Source organism: Coffea arabica, chromosome 9c (genome assembly GCF_036785885.1).
Source record: "Coffea arabica cultivar ET-39 chromosome 9c, Coffea Arabica ET-39 HiFi, whole genome shotgun sequence".
Lineage (NCBI taxonomy): Eukaryota > Viridiplantae > Streptophyta > Magnoliopsida > Gentianales > Rubiaceae > Coffea > Coffea arabica.
In genome coordinates, this window is record NC_092326.1 from 8200084 (window position 1) to 8222220 (window position 22137).

Consider the following 22137-nt stretch of genomic DNA (forward strand, 5'->3'; position numbering starts at 1 on the left):
TCCTACAAAAATAACGATGAAAGTACTTGTTTAAATCCTATGTCTTCATACAAAACAAATAGAAAATTAAAATAAAAAATTAAAATTCAAGATATGTTAGTAAGCTCTTACAATTGAAGATCAACATGCATTTTTTAAATAAATAAATAAATAAATATATATATATATATATTGAAAGAAGATGTACCTGATAATCAAGAAGAGTGGAAATCCAAAATCGATACTTTAATATGCCAACCGTTTGCACTGGAAATACCTAACCATGAATTTGATGTTTGAAATCAATATATTAGAGGCTATATGTAGTGTAAGCATAGGAAGTAAGAATTGATAAGGATACAAAGAGATATTTATAAGAACATTAAAAGTATGTTTATCTTAATTTAAGTTGCTTAAAGTACGTAACTTTAGGTAGGAAATAAGAATCCTATAATATTAAGAATTCTTATAGGAAATAAAACCATAATCGTCCAAATAACTTTGGGTAGGAAATAAGATCTTATGTGACCCGTACTATGCACGTATATAAACCTGTACGTAATAAATTTACAAATACGTTATCAAGATAGATTTTACCAATCTTAAAAGACCACCTCCATATTGAGTCCTTTAAGTACATGGACTCCTATGATGTGAGTCCACACACGAAATATTGCCCACCATCTGGGCAGAGATATATTGTGATTAAGGAATTATTAGCAGAAATATATTAAAAAAAAGACGGGCGGAGGACACTATGGATACTACGGACGGAGGCCTTTCTCTTGGATTGGAGGACACTACGGACAGAGGGTCAGGTAGGGGCCTTCGGGGTGCAAAACTTCAACAAATATCTAATGTTTTATCTCATCTTTCTTTAGTTATGATAATGGGATTTTATTTCTTTGGTTGATGACACTCCATTTTCTATATGGACTTTTCCAGAAATTTTCAATCAGATGAAGTGCCATTTCTCTTTGTACATCAATTATGCATGGGGACTATGAGTCTTGTAAAAACTTTCTCGAGCTAACTTTCTTTAATTTTCATGTCTAGATTGTTTGTATATTGTTCTATATATGGATAGATTATCTTAAAATAAAAAGGATCTATGATGAAACTGTTAAAAAAAAAAAGAATAGGACACTATAAAAAAATATATTATCATTTATTCCTATATATCTAATAGAGGAGATTTATGTTTCTTTTATTTATATCGCATTACTTTCCAGTTTCTTTTTTGGGTAGGAAATAAGAATCATACAATATTAAGAATTTTTATAGGAAATAAGAATTGATATATATCCAAACAAAAAAGGAGCAAGCCACGTAGGAAACTACTTGCCGTCTCGTTAAGCCACGTAGGAAAGAGAAAATATGAAGGGATAAGTATGAGAATACGACTTTATTATATATATATATGATATCTAAATATTTATTTCTTATTAAAGGGATAATAATTAGAGTTGTTTAATCCAAGTATATTTCTTATACGCTGCAATAATTTGGCCAGTCAAATGGCGCCACGTCACGTGCCCCCACAAGTTTGGCCAATCGAGGAATTACTTATTTCTTTATTAATAAATATAAAATGAAGAGATAATATTTGACTGGTACAGTCCTAATATGACTGCACATCTTGCAAGACAAGTAAAGTAGTACACAGGTTTTCAACCTCTACATCTTGCTACAACTATTAATAGGGATCTTTCAACCAAATTAAAGACACACGAGACATCCAAAGGCATCTCGTACGCTCAAGTATTGAATCTCCAAGCCACGAAAGGCCCGGGTTTTCAAGCTCTTCGAGTCTCCCATATATCAAGACTTGAGTCTTCAAAATATCTTTCAAGTTCTTCGAATCTTCCATCTCAAGATTTGAAGGAGCCGGTGGTGGATCCAAGAGCAAGCTGCAAAGCCCCTGGATTAGCGTTTGAGGAGGAGAATCGAGGGGAACTCTCTACAAATCCGAGAAAATCCCAGAGATTGTACTCACACATTTTCTTAAATTTATATTATACATTTGTCGTGTATATTTCTTGTTTTTTTGCAGATTTGAAATTTTATCGCGTACAATTTGTAATTCATCAATTACATAACTACGTTTTAAACAAAATAATTAGTGATTTACAAATCCAAATACCTTTTAATTAATCTAAACAACTAGAGAGATTTTAGAGGATTTCAAATCCTTTGTTAAATTTCTCAATCCAAATGCAGCTTTAATGAACCAGTAGTACCAAGCATTAAATGATTGGCTGAATTTTCTTGAATTCAACTTTGAATTAAAAAAGAAATAAGGCTAGTTAACTACAGTTAAAAAAAATCTATATGAACAAGTTTTTATTCACGTCCTGTCAAATATCAATTTAAAGTAAAGTGATAGTATTAATAATCCTTTTCTTTAAAAGATTGGAACTTATCTAATTTGAATTGTACGTTGATAATCGACATGAATTTTCAAGGCTAATTTATTTTTATCCTTTTCTTGATTTACTTTTCAAAAGCTATGCCAATCTTATATGACCAACACATAGAATAATGCTTCACTAAGTTTCAGTCTACCACTACTAAATATATATGAAACTTATTAAAGAACTTCACAACTGATACAAAAAAAAGTAACATGCAAATAAAAATATCTTAGAACAAGACAATTCACAATAAAAAATCAGCATAAACGCACACATTAATATTCAAACAAGAAGGAGTTACAAGTGTACCTCCATTTTTACATATTTCTTGCGAACATAAAGTCTAGTTTGAACTAAAATTCATGAGCTCGGATACTAGAATACGAAAGCAACACTCATTAACTAAAGAATCATTTAGTAAAAATATATTTAGTGGACAACCACACAAGATGAGACAGGATTTTCGAGGGCAGGAGAGTTTATTCTCAACTAAGTTACATATAACCATAAAAGAAAGACACCATGCGGGTGGGACTTTTTTGCCAAAAATAACACTTCTTTTTAAAAAAATATTCTCAATGTGATTCACTTTCAAATTTTATTCCCAAATCGATGTTATTGTTGCCACCTAATTACCCTGATTGCCATGTAGGATAACAAGAAAGGAAACCTTTAATCTAGTTTATAGTTTCCAATAAAAATTAAAAATTTAAACTATTTTATTATAGAGGCACAAGAAAATTGCATAACTTTGATAATTTCCTTATAATTATTTAAAATAAATTTTACCATTATTGACCTTGCTATTATTGCTCTCTGTAATTTTTTTTTAAATGTATCAAACTTATTGCATATATTTTTTCAAAAATAAATTTGCAAAATACAAAAATTGCAATGAACATTATAAGCAATAACAAGAAAAAGTTACAAAAACTTCAAGGCTATCATATTTGTTTATGTTATGCTTCCTACTCCTTGAAATTTTTTTTTACAAAAAGTAATCAAACTATTGCAATTAAGATAATGCTAAAGTTTCTCAAAAGTAGCACAGGCCATTAATTGATGTTGAATAAATGTGCAAAAATACTTCAAGCATACGAGATTATTTGATTATGTGATAAAGAGGCACTACAAATGGACATGCTTATATTGAGCATGAATTTATGTTGTTACGTAGTTTTCCTCTTACACATTTTATCAAACACACGGTATGAGAAATCATTTGTTAAAGCAATTAGTATTCAAAATTTTTTGAAGGCCATAGAAATGTTTCAAAAACTGCACAATAGAAAAGACAAGAGAATAATCTTCATTTACCTTGAAATTATCAATTCAAGGAGAATATTTTCATCTATAGATACAATATCAGGAATGATGAAGTTTTAGATGTTGTTCATATAAATATTGGCTTTTAACAATTACATTTGACAAGGAAAAATAACGAAAGGACACAAAATAATAAAGGAAAAAAAAAGTGGGAAGGTTCAGAGAGGGAATCAGGAAAGATATTAGTTGGGAAAGAGAGATAGAATGTGTCTCTATTTCTATCTTACCACATATGCAACCTATATGGAAAAAAAAGAATTATAAAGGTAATAAATTTTAAAATTAGGTTACTTTGGGTATATGTAGAGATGGCAATTTGTCCCAAGTCCTAATGGGTTACCCATGCCCATGGGGATTTTGGGCGGGTTGGGTACTAGAATTTGATATTGGGTTTAAAATGAGACAAATCCCAATTATACCCATTAATTGATGGGAAATTTTGGAAAATACTTGGGTACCCATGGGGCTCAAATTAGATTCAAAAATTATCTTTAACAATTTTTATAGTCATACCAGTGAATATAATCTAACAATCTTCATAGTCATTATTCACAAGAATTTTTAGCATTTCAGTCAGTTTAAACCTGTCATCCTTGGATAATGATGATGATAAATATTCAACACCTTAAGTGCCTTGGCCATCCTGATATATGTTGGAATATGGTTGTATATCTATTTTTTCCTTTATTTGTTAATCCAAATTTTAGTGGGAATCCTGAGTATAAAGCACTTGCATGTTTATTTAATAAAACTAAAAGAAATTTAATAAATCAAAAATATTAAAGTTATATAAAAAAATAAAAAATGAATTAAAGAAAAAAAAATATGTAGAAAATAGATTTAGGTATTGGGCGGAATTAATCTAAACTCATTCTAAAATGATTCAGTCCAAGTTAGTCCCAAAACACATATGAGTAAGGTTGGATCCAAACCCATATGACTCGATTCATCTCAAATACAAGCAAATCCCGCGCATCCGGTCTATTTTGCCACATCTAGGTATATGTTTCAAAAGAAGAGTTATTTTGGCAATAAACTCTGTGGGTGCCGGCTTAGAAACTAGTATGATGTCTTTATGATGCACAAAATTGAAAATAGAGAAAATTTGCCTTTTCTCTCACTTCATCACCTGAGCCCCAGTCAAGCTTACCAACAAAAAAAAAACAAAATTGAAAATTTCTTTTTTCCAAATCCTTATACTATATAAAATTGAGTTTTGGTCAAAGAATAGGTTGAATTTCAACCGTATAGGTGGAGATTTTTTGGGAATGTAAAATGTTGTGTATTAGTTTAAAAGCTTTAGGTACAAGTTAAGGAAACATGCATTTGGGTATGTTTACTGAAATGACCCCATTTTAATACATTTAAAGTTGTCATTGATGAGGCATCTGGGTATTGATGGAATGTGTAATTAGTGTGCAACCGTTTTTGCATTTTGTACAACCCATATATGCTTGTGTGTTGGTGTAATTACCGGAATATCCCTTAACTACCAATAATTCCCCTTTTCAGCCGCAAATAACCGTTTGAGATGTTGCTTTGTCTGAAACATTTGAATGGTAATCGGATTTAGGAAATGAGCCAACAAATTCTCTATCAATGGTAGAAACCTATTTCTCTATCATTTATAATCTGCATTTATGAGCTACAAACGTTGGTCATTTTATCCCCTTTCAGCTTCAAGAGTTAAGGTTTCCCTTTTTGCCTTTGTCTACAACGATTTGCCTCATCGTTTTCTCTTCCATCCGAACTCAACTCTGAAATTACCTATTATTTCGTCATTAATTACACCCAATTCAATTCCCGAACTGTTGGTATCTTAATGCCTAAACGATTGATTATCAGTTTCTCCCTGTTCACATTCTAGAATTGGGATAATTCTACCTGGCTTCATACTAATTAGCTCAGAACGCTCTTCAGTTCCAACTACTCCTGGTAGTTCAGCGTAAGGTTAGATTTTACCCCCCCCAATTTTTCAGTTCCTCCCTTAATTTTGTCAGTGTATTCTTAGTACCTACAATTAGCGACTTTTATCGTATTGTCTAACTGCAAGATAGCATTTTTCGCATTGCCTAACTCCAATTGGTCTGGATTGGTTATAATTTTATAGGTTTGGAACAACAGCAAGAGAGAGCTCTCGGTGAAGATTTTGGAATAAGGTTAGCTTTTTGTGTTGCTCTGCTTTTCTGCATTATCAACGACCTTCAATTTGATACAGTTTTATTGTAACGCTGTGTGAATTGATTGATTATATCGTTTATTTTTTTATACTAAATTTTATTTCTTTTCACAATATATTATTGTTTGTTCGACAAAAAAACCTCCTTCCCCACAAATATTAAATACTTGCGCGATGCGCGGGTACTCCCCTCTAGTTGTTAAGAAAACGGTTCGGACTTTTTACATTCCAAATCAACCGCGAAGAAATTATTTGCCTTTCCTTCTCCCTATTTTCTCTTTATAGAAGTAAAGTTTAAAATACTAAAAAAAAAAAAAAAAATCTCCTATGTTTGAATTAGTCTGAGAAGCTAAACCATCTTTTTTTTTTTCTTTTCTGTTTCTTTCTCGCGTAGACCCCCCACCGGCCACCGCCACCATTACGCTCTTTATCGGCCTGCTCCGGCAGCCCATTGTGTATAGCCATACATAACTTCCTGATTTCTCAGCATCTACATACAGTTGGAAGCCCCTAATTATTCCCATGTCGGCGGCGGAATCCCTGAGCATCGGGGACGAACAATATATTTCAATTCCCTGCGGGGGTCCTATCTATAGCCCCCATATGCTTGGGCGCCTCACTCGGGTTTCTGAGTTTGAGAGCTCTGTATTCGAACAACTTCAGGTATCCAAGGAAACAAAAATTTATTTATTTGTTTATTTACTTTTATACTAATTTCTACGGGTATTTTAATTTTTGAAGTATCTAAGAAAATTTTGGCTTGTTGAAGGTTTTATTTAGCTTTTTCTAATATGGAAATATTATTTGCTAGTAAGAATTGGGGAACAATTTTAACCATCTACAGAAGAAAGATTTTTTTTTTTTAAGGTTGTTTTTGATTAAGTCTTTCACTATGATAATTGATTTTAACCATCTACAGAAGAAAGTCTTTTTTAAGGTTGATTTTGAGGAGTTTTTTCACTGTGATAATTGATTTTATGGAATTTTTACTGTATGTATATATTTAATTGTGAATTTCAAGAGTAATTTTAATTTTTTTAATTATTTTTGAATAATGCTCTTTTTAGTGATCCTTTTTTATTTTTATTTTAGGAATATAAATTCCTTGGGATATTTGCATAGTCAAACTTATAAGAATTTGTTTTTGATGCAGAATCTCAAGGCAGAGATTGGTTGGGACTCGCTCGAGATATCTGATGACGAATTTTGGTCAGTTTTGTTTTGCTTTTTCTTTTTTATTTTTCACAATGTATTCAGAATTAGTCGTGGTTCTTTGCATTCTTTAATGATGATATCTGGTTTGGATGTTATATGAATTTTTCTCTCTTCTTTTAATGGCTTGGCAGTGTTAATGATCTTAAAATAATTAACGAGGAGGTCTTGGTAAATAGGGCTTTTGAAGAGGCATTTAAGGTAAGCTGTTTTGAATTGTAATTTCTCAGAATTACCAAGTTTCTTATTTTGTATTCTTTTCTTAACTTTTAGTGGATAATGATAGGATGGGCAGCTGATAGAAAATGTTTCACAAAAATCCCAGGAGCAATCATGTCAAAGGTTAGCAGACAATTCATTGCTTCTTGCTGTATTTGTTTCTTTTCTAAGCTTATTTGATGTTTTATATCTCGAATGGTGAAATACCTGAGATTTTCTTCTTCACTTTTTTGTTGAGTGTTGAAGTGAAGTGAAATCGAAATTACTGATTAATGGAAATTTCAGAGATGTTACAGGTCTTTGGGTTTGTGGTGGGGGAAAAAAGTTGGGTTAGTTTTAGGTTTATCATAATATAAAGGACATAATAGGCTGTGATATGTGACTTTGGATATGTAAAAAGGCAGCCAGATGAGCTTGGAATTTTGGCTTCATAAAACATGATAATGGTGTGCTGTACATAAATGGTTTAAGAAAGAACAAAATCAGCAATATTCCTGGAAACATTTGGCTGCAGTTCTTGCCTATTAGAGATACTATAATGCATAGTGGATCCTCATGAAAGTTTTGGTTATGTAAAATGAATCTCATTTGTGAGAACCCGTAATTTTCCCTATCCCTATATACAAGAAACAAAACTATCCCAAAACCCTAGGAGTCGAGACCTAGTCCGTCGACGGGCTAGTAGATCCACCCAACGGGGTGGATCCAACCCCAGCCTCAGGCCCTGCACATGAATCCTCGTCACTCACGCCCTCGACCACGTCCGCGCATAGGTTCAGGATCGAGGCAGCTCGAACCTTAACCTTTCGCGCTCGCTTAGTCTCGCGCTCACGGGTTTCCCTAAGTTGGGTGCACAGGTCATCCACCCGATCCTCAACCTCAAGCACATCGTACTCTAGCCCTTTAATGCGCTCGGCCTGTTTCTCATTGGCCGCCCTAAGCTGGGTCACCTCGGCCTCCAACCTAGCGTTATCTCGAGCTAATTCCTTACGCTCCTCCGCCACGACCAATACTAATGCGTTAGGATAGGCATACGTGTGTCGACACTCGCAACGTCAGAGGCGGTTAGTCGGGCTCCAACGAACAACGGCTCCTCCTGGCCGAATCTGGTATGTGATCACTGGGAGCGCTCCACGAGGTCGCTCTCCAGGCGGGGGACTACTAGGCTCACCATGACCGTCCATCCTACATCAAAAGAGTAAATAAACATAAATAATCTTAAATGACGTAATCAAAAGAATCCTCAAATCAAGTATTTCTAATACATCCAGGTCAATTCAAACTTAGGTTCTGATACCACCTGTGACAGTCCCATCTTCCTCTAAGGCGAACCAAAGGGGCTAGCGGACTGCCTGCCCAGCTCTCGCCAGTACTAACGGTTCAGTTCACATCGATCTAAGACGTGCCGAAACATACTAACGCGCGTAAATGAGTCACAATGTTCAAATAAAAAAAAATGAAACCGGAGTCGGCCATGAATAGTAACCGACACGTCAAAATCCAACCGAACATCAAGCAAATATTTACATGTTGAAATTAAGCATATACAATCCAAAATGGCATACAAAAGTTATTCCAAAGTGGATACATGTACGGTTTGCCAAATCAAAAGAGAAACGGATCCAAAAGTACATTTAGGGTTTCAATCAAGGAACTATACAAAAGATATGTCCAACTAGCTCAATTCGGCAATCAATTATCAAAAGTCATTCCAAAAGTGTTTATTTCCTGTAAGGAAAACAAAAGGAGTAGGGTGAGTTTATGCCCAGTGAGATAATACCACTCAAGCAACCAAGTTCATATAAGCATGAGATTTGCATTCCACAAGAAAGTAAGCCATGATCATATTTCAATAAATTGATAAAAGGATACGGACGGCTCTGAAGAGTCCCTTTCCTCGTTTGTATACTTGATCGGACTTCATTGACCCTCCGTCAATATTTAAGAGTAACCAACCGTAGGCTCTACTTTATTTCTATTCCGTCCACCTAACATTCCCCTATCGGGCCCGAACTCCAAACACTTGCAATGTGGTATTACTCGAGTATACCGGAATCGAGAGTCTCTCATACTACAAGATTCCATATAACAGTCCCCAAGGCTCATTAATTGGCACGACCAAGCCCTCGTCGGCTCGATTCAATCAACTACCAATGGGGTTGAGCTCAATGGTAACAATCATGGTCGTTGGATACTCGTCCAAACGACACCAAGTCAAGTACTTTCATTTCATGTAACATTCCAATAACATGATAAACAATGATATAAGGCATATAAGTGAGAGTGATAAAGTACACCCTCACTTCAATCAATATCGATGGTGCAGTAAACATTCAACGCATCAAGTTCAAGTATTAAAGCCATATAATAACACACATGTGAGTACTACACTCACCAAGCTTGAAAATGATATTTCATACACCTCCGTCAAAGGAGCGTCGTAAACCATCGTCACGCCCTAAAACATGCAAACAAGTACAATGAGACTCGATAACAAGTCATAAACCAATGCCAAATACTACCAAAATAGGGTTCCATAAGCATACATAAGCATTAGAGGAAACCAGAAAAATCCGGAAATGGGGTTAAGTGTTAACAAAAAAAACAGTTTTTGACATTATTTTGCGGTTTTGGCACCAAAAGCACTATGATTATCGGATGAAGGTGTAGGACCCATCGTTTCGAAACTAAAAGATAGGGCTACAATGTTGAAGAAGGTCACTCTGCCCAGTTTCGAGTGTAACCAGGTCAAAAATGCAATATACTACACCAGAACCGGAAAAACAGGTTCACAAAACGCATTCTGGTGCAAACATTCTAAATCAGGCTACCTAAGTCCAAATCCAGTAATTCCAAAGCCATCCGAAAGCTAAGATACAGGGCTACATTTCATCAGAAGACCTCAACAACCAATTCTGAAGCATTCCTAACCAAATTAACCAATTACAGTCGCAGTTCTCAAGTTTGGGTAGAAACAGGACAGCAAGAGTAATTCCGTCTTTTCACAAGTTACGCTACTCCGATTGACCTGAAATTTTGCAGGCATCTCTAAAATATCATTCCCTACAACTTTCATGTTTTAACTCAAGGCCAATTCGGCTTCTAACTATGAGCTACTGTGCCGGGCAGAATGTACAATCATAAAACCTAACTTTCCAAATTTCTTCCAAAATAGAAATTGCTTGCAATTAACCACTTTTTCCACCTTCTAGATTTCTTAAATACCATTTCCAATCATCATATATGACCACATAATCATATTCATATGAAAACAGAAAAATCACCAATAATTATAAGATTTCACCAATTCAACCAAAAATCAAGATGTAATCTATAAAATTGCATCTTATACTACCACCAATCATGAATTAAGCTTCATTAGAGGGAGGAGAGGGGTTCTTCACAACTCACCTTAGCAACACAAGAGAGAGAACAACTAGTCACCTTAGCTTTCCAAACAACTTCACCAATCACCTCACCAACACTAAGTGAAGAGGTTTTATGGAACAAAAGCAAGTTTAAGTGGTTGTTTTGATGGATTTGAGCTAAATGGAAGCAAGAACTTGGAGAGTTTTCTCTTTCTTTCTTGAAGTTGGCCGGCCAAGATGAAGAGAAAATGGTGAATTTTTGGTAAATTTTTGAATTTATTTGGTCAATTGGTAAGACAATGAATAGTAGTCATAAAGTACCACTAATCATTTGGTGACACTTGTCACTATAATTAATGCATCTCTATCTCTTTGTTTCCTCTCACAACACTCTAACCAGTAACCTCTAATTATTTCTTAGCACCCGATAATTTAAACCCAGTATCCAAAACTTAACCTAGTTGGCCGAATTTTTTCGAACTTTTCACCCTAGTGGGTCCCACGGAGCGTCACAGCAGGCAAAGGAAAGAAGCTCCAACCGAGGTTCGTTGGACCCTACAAGATCTTCCAGAGGGTAGGAGCGGTAGCGTATCGATTAGAGCTGCCGTCCAGTTTCTCTCGAATTCACGACGTCTTCCACGTCTCGATGCTCAAGAAGTACTATCCCGACCCATCACATATCTTACAACCAGAGGAGATAGACGTAGACGAATCGCTTGCTTACGAAGAGAAACCTGTCCAAGTACTTGACCGGAAAGTCAAAGAACTGAGAAACAAGCAGATTCCGTTGGTTAAGATACGATGGAGAAACCATGGGGTAGAGGAAGTTACCTGGGAAGTGGAAGAAGAAATGCGAAAGAAATACCCTGAACTTTTCGTGAGTTAAGGTGAGAAATTTCGAGGGCGAAATTCTTTTAAGGGGGAGAGAGTGTGAGAATCCGTAATTTTTTCATTTTCTAGGTTTTATTATCTTTCACGGCTTGTTTTCTGCATTTTCGTGATTAGAAAAATTCTAGATAATTTTTATGAGTAAATATAGTTTTTAGATGATTTTTCTAGTATCGAATAGTTTTTGAGAAATTAAGAGCGTATACCGGACGCGGGACCCACTAGGGCGAAAAGTTCGAAAAAATTCGGCCAACTAGGTTAAGTTTTGGATATTGGGTTTAAATTATCGGGTGCTAAGAGATAATTAGAGGTTGCTGGTTGGAGTGTTGTGAGAGGAAACAAAGAGATAGAGATGCATTAATTATAGTGACAAGTGTCACCAAATGATTAGTGGTATTTTATGACTACTATTCATTGTCTCACCAATTGATCAAATAAATCCAAAAATTTACCAAAAATTCACCATTTTCTCTTCATCTTGGCCGGCCAACTTCAAGAAAGAAAGAAAGAAAACTCTCCAAGTTCTTGCTTCCATTTAGCTCAAATCCATCAAAATAACCACTTAAACTTGCTTTTGTTCCATAAAACCTCTTCACTTAGTGTTGGTGAGGTGATTGGTGAAGTTGTTTGGAAAGCTAAGGTGACTAGTTGCTCTCTCTCTTGTGTTGCTAAGGTGAGTTGTGAAGAATCCCTCTCCTTCCTCTAATGAAGCTTAATTCATGATTGGTGGTAGTATAAGATGCAATTTTATGGATTATATCTTGATTTTTGGTTGAATTGGTGAAGTCTTATAATTATTGGTGATTTTTCTGTTTTCATATGAATATGATTATGTGGTCATGTATGATGATTGGAAATGGTATTTAAGGAATCTAGAAAGTGAAAAAAGTGGTTAATTGCAAGCAATTTCTGTTTTGGAAGAAATTTGGAAAGTTAGGGTTTTATGATTGTACATTCTGCCCGGCACAGTAGCTCATAGTTAGAGGCCGAATTGGCCTTGGTTTAAAACATGAAAGTTGTAGGGAATGATATTTTAGAGATGCCTGCAAAATTTCAGGTCAATTGGAGTAGCGTAACTTGTGAAAAGACGGAATTACCCTTGTTGTCCTGTTTCTACCCGAACTTGAGAACTGCGACTGTAATTGGTTAATTTGGTTAGGAATGCTTCAGAATTGGTTGTTGAGGTCTTCTGATGAAATGTAGCCCTGTATCTTAGCTTTCGGATGGCTTTGGAATTACTGGATTTGGACTTAGGTAGCCTGATTTAGAATGTTTGCACCAGAATGCGTTTTGTGAACCTGTTTTTCCGGTTCTGGTGTAGTATATTGCATTTTTGACCTGGTTACACTCGAAACTGGGCAGAGTGACCTTCTTCAACATTGTAGTCCTATCTCTTAGCTTCGAAACGGTGGGTCCTGCACCTTCATCCGATAATCGTAGTGCTTTTGGTGCCAAAACCGCAAAATGATGTCAAAAACTGTTTTTTTTTTTGGTTAACACTTAACCCCATTTCCGGATTTTTCTGGTTTCCTCTAATGCTTATGGAATCCTATTTTGGTAGTATTTGGCATTGGTTTATGACTCGTTATCGAGTCTCATTGTACTTGTTTGCATGTTTTAGGGCGTGACGGTGGTTTACGACGCTCCTTTGACGGAGGTGTATGAAATATCATTTTCAAGTTTGGTGAGTATACTACTCACATGTGTGTTACTATATGGCTTTAATACTTGAATTTGATGCGTTGAATGTTTACTGCACCATCGATATTGATTGAAGTGAGGGTGTACTTTATCACTCTCACTTATATGCCTTATATCATTGTTTATCATGTTATTGGAATGTTACATGAAATGAAAGTACTTGACTTGGTGTCGTACCATTGAGCTCAATCCCATTGGTAGTTGATTGAATCGAGCCGGCGAGGGTTTAGTCGTGCCAATTAATGAGCCTTGGGGACTGTTATATGGAATCTTGTAGTATGAGAGACTCTCGATTCCGGTATACTCGAGTAATACCACATTGCAAGTGTTTGGAGTTCGGGCCCGGTAGGAGAATGTTAGGTGGACGGAATGGAAGTAAAGTGGAGCCTACGGTTGGTTACTCTTAAACATTGACGGAGGGTCAATGAAATCCGATCAAGTATACAAACGAGGAAAGGGGCTCTTGAGAGCCGTCCGTATCCTTTTATCAATTTATTGAAATATGATCATGGCTTACTTTCTTGTGGAATGCAAATCTCATGCTTATATGAACTTGGTTGCTTGAGTGGTATTATCTCACTGGGCGTAAGCTCACCCTATTCCTTTTGTTTTCCTTACAGGAAATAAACACTTTTGGAATGACTTTTGATAATTGATTGCCGAATTGAGCTAGTTGGACATATCTTTTGTATAGCTCCTTGATTGAAACCCTAAATGTACTTTTGGGTCCGTTTCTCTTTTGATTTGGCAAACCGTACATGTATCCACTTTGGAATAACTTTTGTATGCCACTTTGGATTGTATATGCTTAATTTCAATATGTAAATATTTGCTTGATGTTCGGTTGGATTTTGACGTGTCGGTTACTATTCATGGCCGACTCCGGTTTCATTTTTTTTTATTTGAACATTGTGACTCGTTTACGCGCGTTAGTATGTTCCGGCACGTCTTAGATCGATGTGAACTGAACCGTTAGTCCTGGCGAGAGTTGGGCAGACAGTCCGCTAACCCCTTTGGTTCGCCTTAGGGGAAGGTGGGGCTGTCACATCATTACTTTTAGTTTAGCTTGGCATTCTTAACTGCAGGAATCTTCATAGTCACTGTTCACTGTTCCAAAGCTGTCCCTAAAATCATATGTTTTTGCTGCTAGTTGAATGAGAATTTTCTTTCAGCTGAACCACAGAGACTTATGAAAAGGTTAAGAAGCAAATAGAATTATATATAAAGTCATTCACTGGCTTCTGTTCAACTTTGTTTACATATCTGGATTGTGCAAACATTTTAACTCTCGAAACTCTTCTCAGACTACTACAAGAAATAGTGGAAGTTAAATTCTTTATCTTATGAGTGTTGTAATTATAGCAAATGGACAATAAACTTCTATAAAACACTTGCACATCACACATCTCATGCTTATCTTAATGATACCTTATGATTATTACAAAAGGGAAAAGGAAAATGGAAGTTGTCTTTTACTTAATTTTTAATTATAAAATTGAAGTTCCAGCACAAAGAGCAATGCGTTTATGAAAAAGCAATAGGCTGCAGTAGTATCACGTGATTCTTTTTCATGGTTGGCATCTTTGTTTTTCTGAAGCTTTTCTGATTTCTTTATTTCTTACTCTATGAGAGCGACTTACTTCAATACCAAGCGTTGAGAGGTTTTCAACTTTCTCATCTCAGCTTTGTTTTTCTTTCTTTCGCTACTTGTGTTGATTATGACCTCTAGCATTTTTTTTTTCAGATAGCATCTCTTTATATATTTAGTCTCCTTAGACTTGTGTGGGGCTTTCTTCTCTACTTGATCAGGAGTTTAGATTCATTTAGTTTTGATGTCAAATCTGTAGGGAACCAGATAATGGCACTTCATCTGCTACTCTAACTTCTTGTATTACTAGGTTGGGAGGAAAGGACACTTTAGTTTCTTGTGACTCCTCAACTGGTGGTCCTAGAAACTTTGAAAAGACAGTATCAAATGATAATGTTTCACAAAAGAGGAAGAGGAAGAGGCATGTGAATCGGGAAACTGTTGATCTTGAAGTATGCTTCTAGCTTCTTATTGTACTTTTTCCTTATAGGCATTCTTTTTCTGCTTCCAAATGAGAATTATGTTGTTCAACATTTGATAGAATTTGGCTGCTTAAAATACACGCCTCTCCTTTGTCTGTTCCTTATGGGCTACATTTGTAGATATACTTAGGATATATTCAACATTTTAGATTGTTTATTAATTTTTGGGGATCTGAATATGGACCATGTAATTAGCAAACCAAAATGTTGTGATTTTGCCTCGTTTGGGAAATATAATTTATGAAAGAAAAATGCTAAACTGAAAAAATATTTGCAGTAGCAGGGATGCTATTTTACCAATTTTGTCCCTTGATTTTTGTGGAAAACTTTACCTCAACTTGATTTAAGGAGATTTTCTCCTGTATTATCAGGAAGGATATGTTGTAAAGGTGCAAGAACTTGCAAAAATCAAACAAAAACAAGATGAAGATAAAACAGCAGCGAGATTGCATTCATTCAAGTAGGCATTTTCTAACTTTGATATTTGGAAATGTGCATTCGTTCTTAGATCTGGTCATTCTTGTTAGCAAATTCAAGTATTTATGATTTGCATCTTAGCTTTTGTGTTTATGCTTCAATGCAGTGGTAGTTGCAGGAATCAATCTCCTACTATTTCCCAGATGAATAATGACAAGATGACATCACTCAAGTCAACAAGTTTTTCACCTAAGGTTTGCTTGATTAAATGCCTTGTTTTACTGATTGACATGTATCTGAAACTGAGTGCTGTCTATCCACGATTAAAACTTTATGCATTTGGTTTTTTCTCTTTCTTATTTTTCTATGAAGTTGACTATTCTTTTGAATAAAAATAATTTTCTACTTCAGGTCTTTAGCTTACTTATCCTGCAGATTGGAGCAAGTGAACATTAGCATTGTTAGATATGCGAGAAATATGTCCTGTTTCTATTACTCTACTGAGGCAAACTTTTTTAGATATGTTTTGCAAGTAAAATTTTGGAGTGTTGCTTAATTTGGTTGCAAAAGGAGTTTAATAGTTTAAAAGTATGACCATGTAGTACTCATTCAGAAGAACCTTCCGTCTTTTTATTTAGCAAGGATGGTGGTGTTTGAGTTGGACAGAAGCCATTGAAATAACGGGGAGTGATGAAGAGCACTTTTTAATGTTGAATGTAAAAAGCAATTATAGAAAATTAAATGAAGTATGCCTTGTTAAAAAAAAAGCTTCAACACAGTAAGGTTTTTCCCTGTAAGAAGGTGCTGGAAGAAGAAGACAAATTATTTAGATCTGATAAATTGTTTTGTCTAAGACTATAACAGGAATAGTATGAAGAAGAATCGGTGAGAGAGGAAGCACCTAGCTTTGAAGGATTGTTGCTTCATGCTTATATTCAGTTTTGGCCTAATTGTGCTCCCCAAATAATTTCTATATGGTACTAAATAGTTTTCATGAAAAAAATGGAAATGACAATATAAGCAATCAAAGGAAAACATGCTTAAGGTTATAATCAGATGTCTAGTTGTGGTACAGTGGATTTGTTTATATGTGAAAATGATATTAAGTATGCATATGCTTAGATTTGTGGATTTTATGTCATTTTGTTTCTTGTTAATGCTTTAACTTGCTCAAAGTGGATGATAGTTTGACTTACTCTGTAGGTGAAAGGCTAAAAACCATTTTAATGTTTAGGAGCATCTAAGCTAGTGCAACATGACTCCATTACACAAGTCTCATGAGAAGGTTAAAGTGATTTTTTGCTAGAACAGTATGAAGTCGTTGTCTGTGCTATATGTGGTTTGCACTCCCATATATACACGATGAAGAAGATAGCATTTATACTGTTTTATCATCATTATTTATCATCATTAACAGATGATTTCTTTTATAATTGGGATTTGGTGTACAAAATAATGTTCTTTAACCACTTAATAGCTTGCAATAAGAAAATATATTTCTAACGGAATAATACCAAATATTAGGTTTGAGTTTTAAATAAAGGTCTATACAAGTACAACAGTAATATCGCAAGTTGTTAATTTAAAAGATTATTTTGGAACATTATTGGATTACATGCATAAAGTGATCTGATCTATTTAATTTTGCAGTCAATGAAGATTGTGCGTATACAAATGTGAATGGATGGTGAATTTTGTAAATTTCATAGTTGGGAAGTTGTAATAGGTATTGTAGGTTTAACATGCAGACACTGTGCATATTAATCCTATTGTTTATTGCTTTTTAAACTGTTACACGGTTCTGCTAGCTTAAATTCCTATAAATTAATTGCAGGTGAGATTATCCAATGCTCCTGAGCAAGTTCCAGTTCATTTTCCTGAAGTTATTCTCTGCCTTGAGGTTTACCATCGCAGCAGAACATGGTCTAAGGTGAAGTACCGCCACATAGTATATCCAAAATGATGATGCTTTTATATTGACTCATTTAATCATAATGTCTTTACCTGGATCAAATCATTCATCTCTGTTTGTTCGGTTTTTATTCCCTTTCACTAACAAATAAGTATACAATTGGTATATGAGATAGCAATCAGTTTATTTAAAAAACTTGTCCAACCAGCTATCTATAGAGGTGGAGATGGATTCTACAAGCCCAAAAAAGAAAGTGAAAATGAACATTGCTGTATTGCATTCTCCACGAAGGGCTTTCAGTTCCCTCAAAGCTCTTTTTTTTCCTCTCTCTCCATAGTAATTTCAACCACCAATTGACATACATCTGTTCTGGCATAACCTTGTGCATTTGAAAAGATTAAATGCAGCTTAAAACCCTTATTACCCATTGTAACTGAGCACTGGATGGTTGTTATCTTCTACTGTCTTGTTGCGCATTAAACACCAAGTTAGGCAAATTCTTTTGCTCATACCTCAGATATTCAGCAGTTAGAGTTAATTAATTGGTAGCCTTTCATGCAGAGAAAGCAACTTGTGCCATATTACCATTATGTTGATCATTGATTTCTGTCCTAAGGAAAAAGTTATAACATTATGTTGATCATTGATTTCTGTCCTAATGAAAAAGTTGTACCATTATGTTTGTATTGTGATTTGTAGCTTTCCTTAAGTTTATGCTGTTTAATGGCCAGTAGCCTCCAATATCTTGAAAATTTTGGCTGTTTGTGATATAAACTTTAGCCTAGAGTTGATTTTTGTCATGAATAGAATTTTCACATGTGGTTTCAACTTTATCAAGGTGGTGCTATTCCGCTAGTACTTGTGCTGTTCAACAGATGAAACCTGAAGTAATATGTCCATTCTGATACTTGGTGAGGACTTGTAACTCCTATGTATGTGCATTCAGTAGTACAAATTTTAGGGTCTTCCTTTAGGTGTGTGTAACCAGCATTCTGCTGCTGGAAAGACTCATTAAATGATTGCATGGAAATCCTAATGTATTGGTGCAATTTGTTATTTAGTTAAGTGGTTTCAGGATTTTCATAATGCCTTGTGCTATCTTTAAGGGAGAGCTTCTAACTCTGGTTCCTCACATGTACAATTATCTTCTTAGTATGTAAAGTTTGGTCCTTAGAAATTCTGGGTTTCTCACCAATTGCTTCTTATTCATGTCTTGGTGAGACTACTCTTACAATAAAAAGGAATTGAGGATAGCTGGACTAGACAATATGCGCACACAGCTTACAAGGACTATAGTGGTTGTAATATCTTAGATCCTTTTCTAGTTTATGAGATTTTTTGAGTTTGTATTTATTTTAATTTTCTCCTAGAGTTGATCATCTTGTAATTTGCCACTTGATTGCTCTGGAGGGAAATAATGCCTTGTCCTCGAGCTGAATGTTTTGAACATCTCTTCTTGAGGCTGTGAATTTTTATGAATTATGTTATTTAGTCTTAACTTTATATCCTTGAAAACTAGCAGCCCCCTCATGGGAGCTCTGCTGTTTATTTTATTTTTTGTTTGTTTTTCTTTCTATCTTTAGTTTCCATTGTAAACTAAAAGTTGTGCTAGTTTTGCCTAAGAAGTGCATTATTTTGCTTTCCATTGAGTAATTGACACACATTAACCTGGGAAATTGTCTCAAATCACCAAATGTAGTTTCTGGTTGCATGTGAAAATGGTCTGTCAAAAGACATTTAAATATATTTTGTTATACTTAATCACACTTTGTTATTAAATCAATGTACTTTTTTAGAATTGCACTTTACTCTCACTTTCGTGGAATGTGGTTTTTTGGGAACTTCACCTGGATTTGTGTTTGATATTTTTTGGCCTTTTCTCGGTCTCTCTCTGTTTTTTTTTTTCTTTTTAGGAGGGGGTGGATACCAGAATCTGTTTGATTGATATTTGTCCCCAGTTTTACTTGCTGCTGAATTTAACTTATACTTTTGCGATAAATTCTGCAGACACAAGAATTTTTGGTTCTTGGGCGACAGTTTTTGACTGAAGTGAGGGACAAGATATATTGTTTAACTGATGAGATCATGAAAAAGGCTGGCCAGTATGATCCATCTGGATACTTCCTGGTAGAGGTAAGTGAGTGTAATGGCTTTCTTCATTGCTGAAACCTATGGCTGTTCTTCAATTTCTCACCCTAAGAGAGGTGTACTTTTGGTAGGATGTATTTTGCAATGATACGAGGGAACCTTCAGCAATAGATTACAGTAAGCCCATTTTTAAGTGGCTTGAACACTGTAGGAATGATGCACTTGAAAAATGGGAGTTCATTGTAGCTGGTGAACAACAGCAGCACCAGAAGCAAAAGGCATTTCTAGATAACAATGAAAAACTACAGTTACCACGATTCAAAGCTGTTCACATGCAAAAAACTCGCTTTTGTGACCTTGGATTTCGACTTGGCGCTGGATATCTTTATTGTCACCAGGTATACTTGTTTACAATCATTCTAGAAGTTATTCTTTTCTGTCCAGTTGTTACCTTATCAGAATTGTATGTTAAGGAAAGTTAGAAAACTGTTGGAACCCTAGTTTTCTGCTGATTTTATGTTGCACTATTTCGTATTCGTAATTTCATGCTGGTCAGAAAACTGGTCAGTATATCATGAACTGTGTTTTTTTTTTTTGAGCAAACATTTACTTTTCATTGATCAGAAAATCAGCTTATACAAAGAGTCAGCAGGCTAATTACATCGACAAAAACACTATTAAACTATAAACAAAATTCAACCAAGACACTGATGTGGTAATCCCAGTTCCATGATAACTCCTAGTTGGCCTTAGTCCTAGGAAATTTTCCCCCAGCCAGCAATCCCAGCCCTTCCTGGACCCAAAATGGCATATTATGAACTTCATCATATCTTCCTTCCTCTGTGTTCTGCCAGTTCACCTACTTTTATGATTTCTTTTTGAACTGTCCCACGTGTTCAATTGTTTAGCTGTCTCGCTCATGGACTAATTTTGCTCATCTTATTGTGCTTAAGGGGGATTGCAAACACCTAATTGTCATTAGAGACATGAGGTTGATCCACCCAGAGGATGTACAGAGCAGAGCCTCGTATCCACTGATAACCTTTCAATCTAAATTGCGTTTTAGAAAATGCTCGATTTGCAAGATTTATAAGGCGACCAAGGTTACAGTCGATGACAAATGGGCTCTGGAGAACCCTTGCTATTTCTGTGATCTTTGCTATTACATGCTTCACTATGCAAATGGCTCTCTGCTGTACAGTGACTTCTCTGTATATGATTATCTTCATGAATAGTCCAACAGATAATAGAGTTTGTGTCTTCAAACCGTATGCAGTGCGGCAGTTGAACTTCAAGAGCTTTAATCATATCTGTTGTTTTTGCCCGCATATGAAATGCATAAAGATATGGTAATGATTTTTTCTATTTCCTTATTGAGTATATTTGTGCTGGCAATTTATTTTATAAGTTATTAAATTGCTTTTGCAAGAAAACTATTTTGTACCAACCGTAGCAGCTATTCTGTAATGATGTGTATGGGTTTCCTTTATTTGAGAATCAAATGTGAAAGAATTGAAAGGTCCAACCGAAACTTATCTGTGTAATTGATGATACATGCCTATTGCTTGGAGCACATTGAGCTTAAGAGGCCATCTAGCGAAATGATTGAATAAGATTCTTTCATTTTCACTTCTGAGTACTTCAGATATACCTTCAGTGATAGTCTTTTGTAAATCATTGCCTGTCTATATACGTTACTTTCTTTTAGTTTAATGACCATGTACTGTAGTTAACGGCTGTACGTATGACAACAAAGAGGGAGAAGTACAGTTCTGGCTCTCAAATTTCGGCCTATGTGTCAAATTGATCCCTAATGCTTCATTAAAAACAAATCTAGCCTCCTATATTTTTTATGTCAGGCAAATTTAGGATAACTAATGAAAAATTACAATAATTAAGGGTCAATTTAAATTGGCATTTGTCAAAAGTTTTGATAATGCATTTTTAGTTCCTAATTTTTGAAGTTTTGATCAAAGTTTCAAGTAGTTATAATTACAGATTTTAAGATAAAATGTAATGTGAATTGATTTGAATATATGACAATTGAGCTCCTGAATCCTTATAAAATTCTATGAAAACACTTTTCGGCAAAACATCATTTTTTAGCCTAAATTGCATCTCTTTGTTAAATAAATTACAATTAGATGATAAGTTGAGACTAACCATGGTAAAAAGAATAAGTATATGAGAAATTGGTGGCATGAATAAGTAAAATAAAATAACAAAACGAAGTTTAATAACAATTCCTATTACCAAATTAACACAATTTTAAGAGGTGTCCTAGCTCCATGAGTAAAGCTGCTTTACACAGAGGTCTACAGTTGTATAATGCTGGATCTAAGTGGTTGATCAAGAATGGAGAAG

The 22137-nt window shown here is 35.0% G+C and overlaps 1 protein-coding gene across 1 annotated transcript; it reads left to right on the forward strand.

The window, feature by feature from the left end:
- Positions 1-6188: 6188 nt before the first annotated feature.
- Positions 6189-21315, forward strand: LOC113708343 (snRNA-activating protein complex subunit-like). The gene is made up of 11 exons (XM_072064240.1): positions 6189-6561; positions 7052-7107; positions 7245-7311; positions 7397-7452; positions 15185-15326; positions 15728-15816; positions 15940-16027; positions 17608-17703; positions 19693-19818; positions 19905-20171; positions 20727-21315. Exons 1-11 carry the CDS (start codon positions 6421-6423, stop codon positions 21006-21008), a joined length of 1410 nt encoding a protein of 469 aa, XP_071920341.1. The 5' UTR covers positions 6189-6420; the 3' UTR covers positions 21009-21315.
- The last annotated feature ends 822 nt before the right edge of the window (positions 21316-22137 follow it).

Coding starts and splice junctions, on each gene's coding strand:
- LOC113708343 (XM_072064240.1), top strand. CDS start 6,421: ATGTCGGCGGCGGAATCCCTGAGCATCGGGGACGAACAATATATTTCA. Junction 16,028..17,607: donor CAACAAGTTTTTCACCTAAG/GTTTGCTTGATT, acceptor AATTAATTGCAG/GTGAGATTATCCAATGCTCC. Junction 17,704..19,692: donor GCAGCAGAACATGGTCTAAG/GTGAAGTACCGC, acceptor TAAATTCTGCAG/ACACAAGAATTTTTGGTTCT.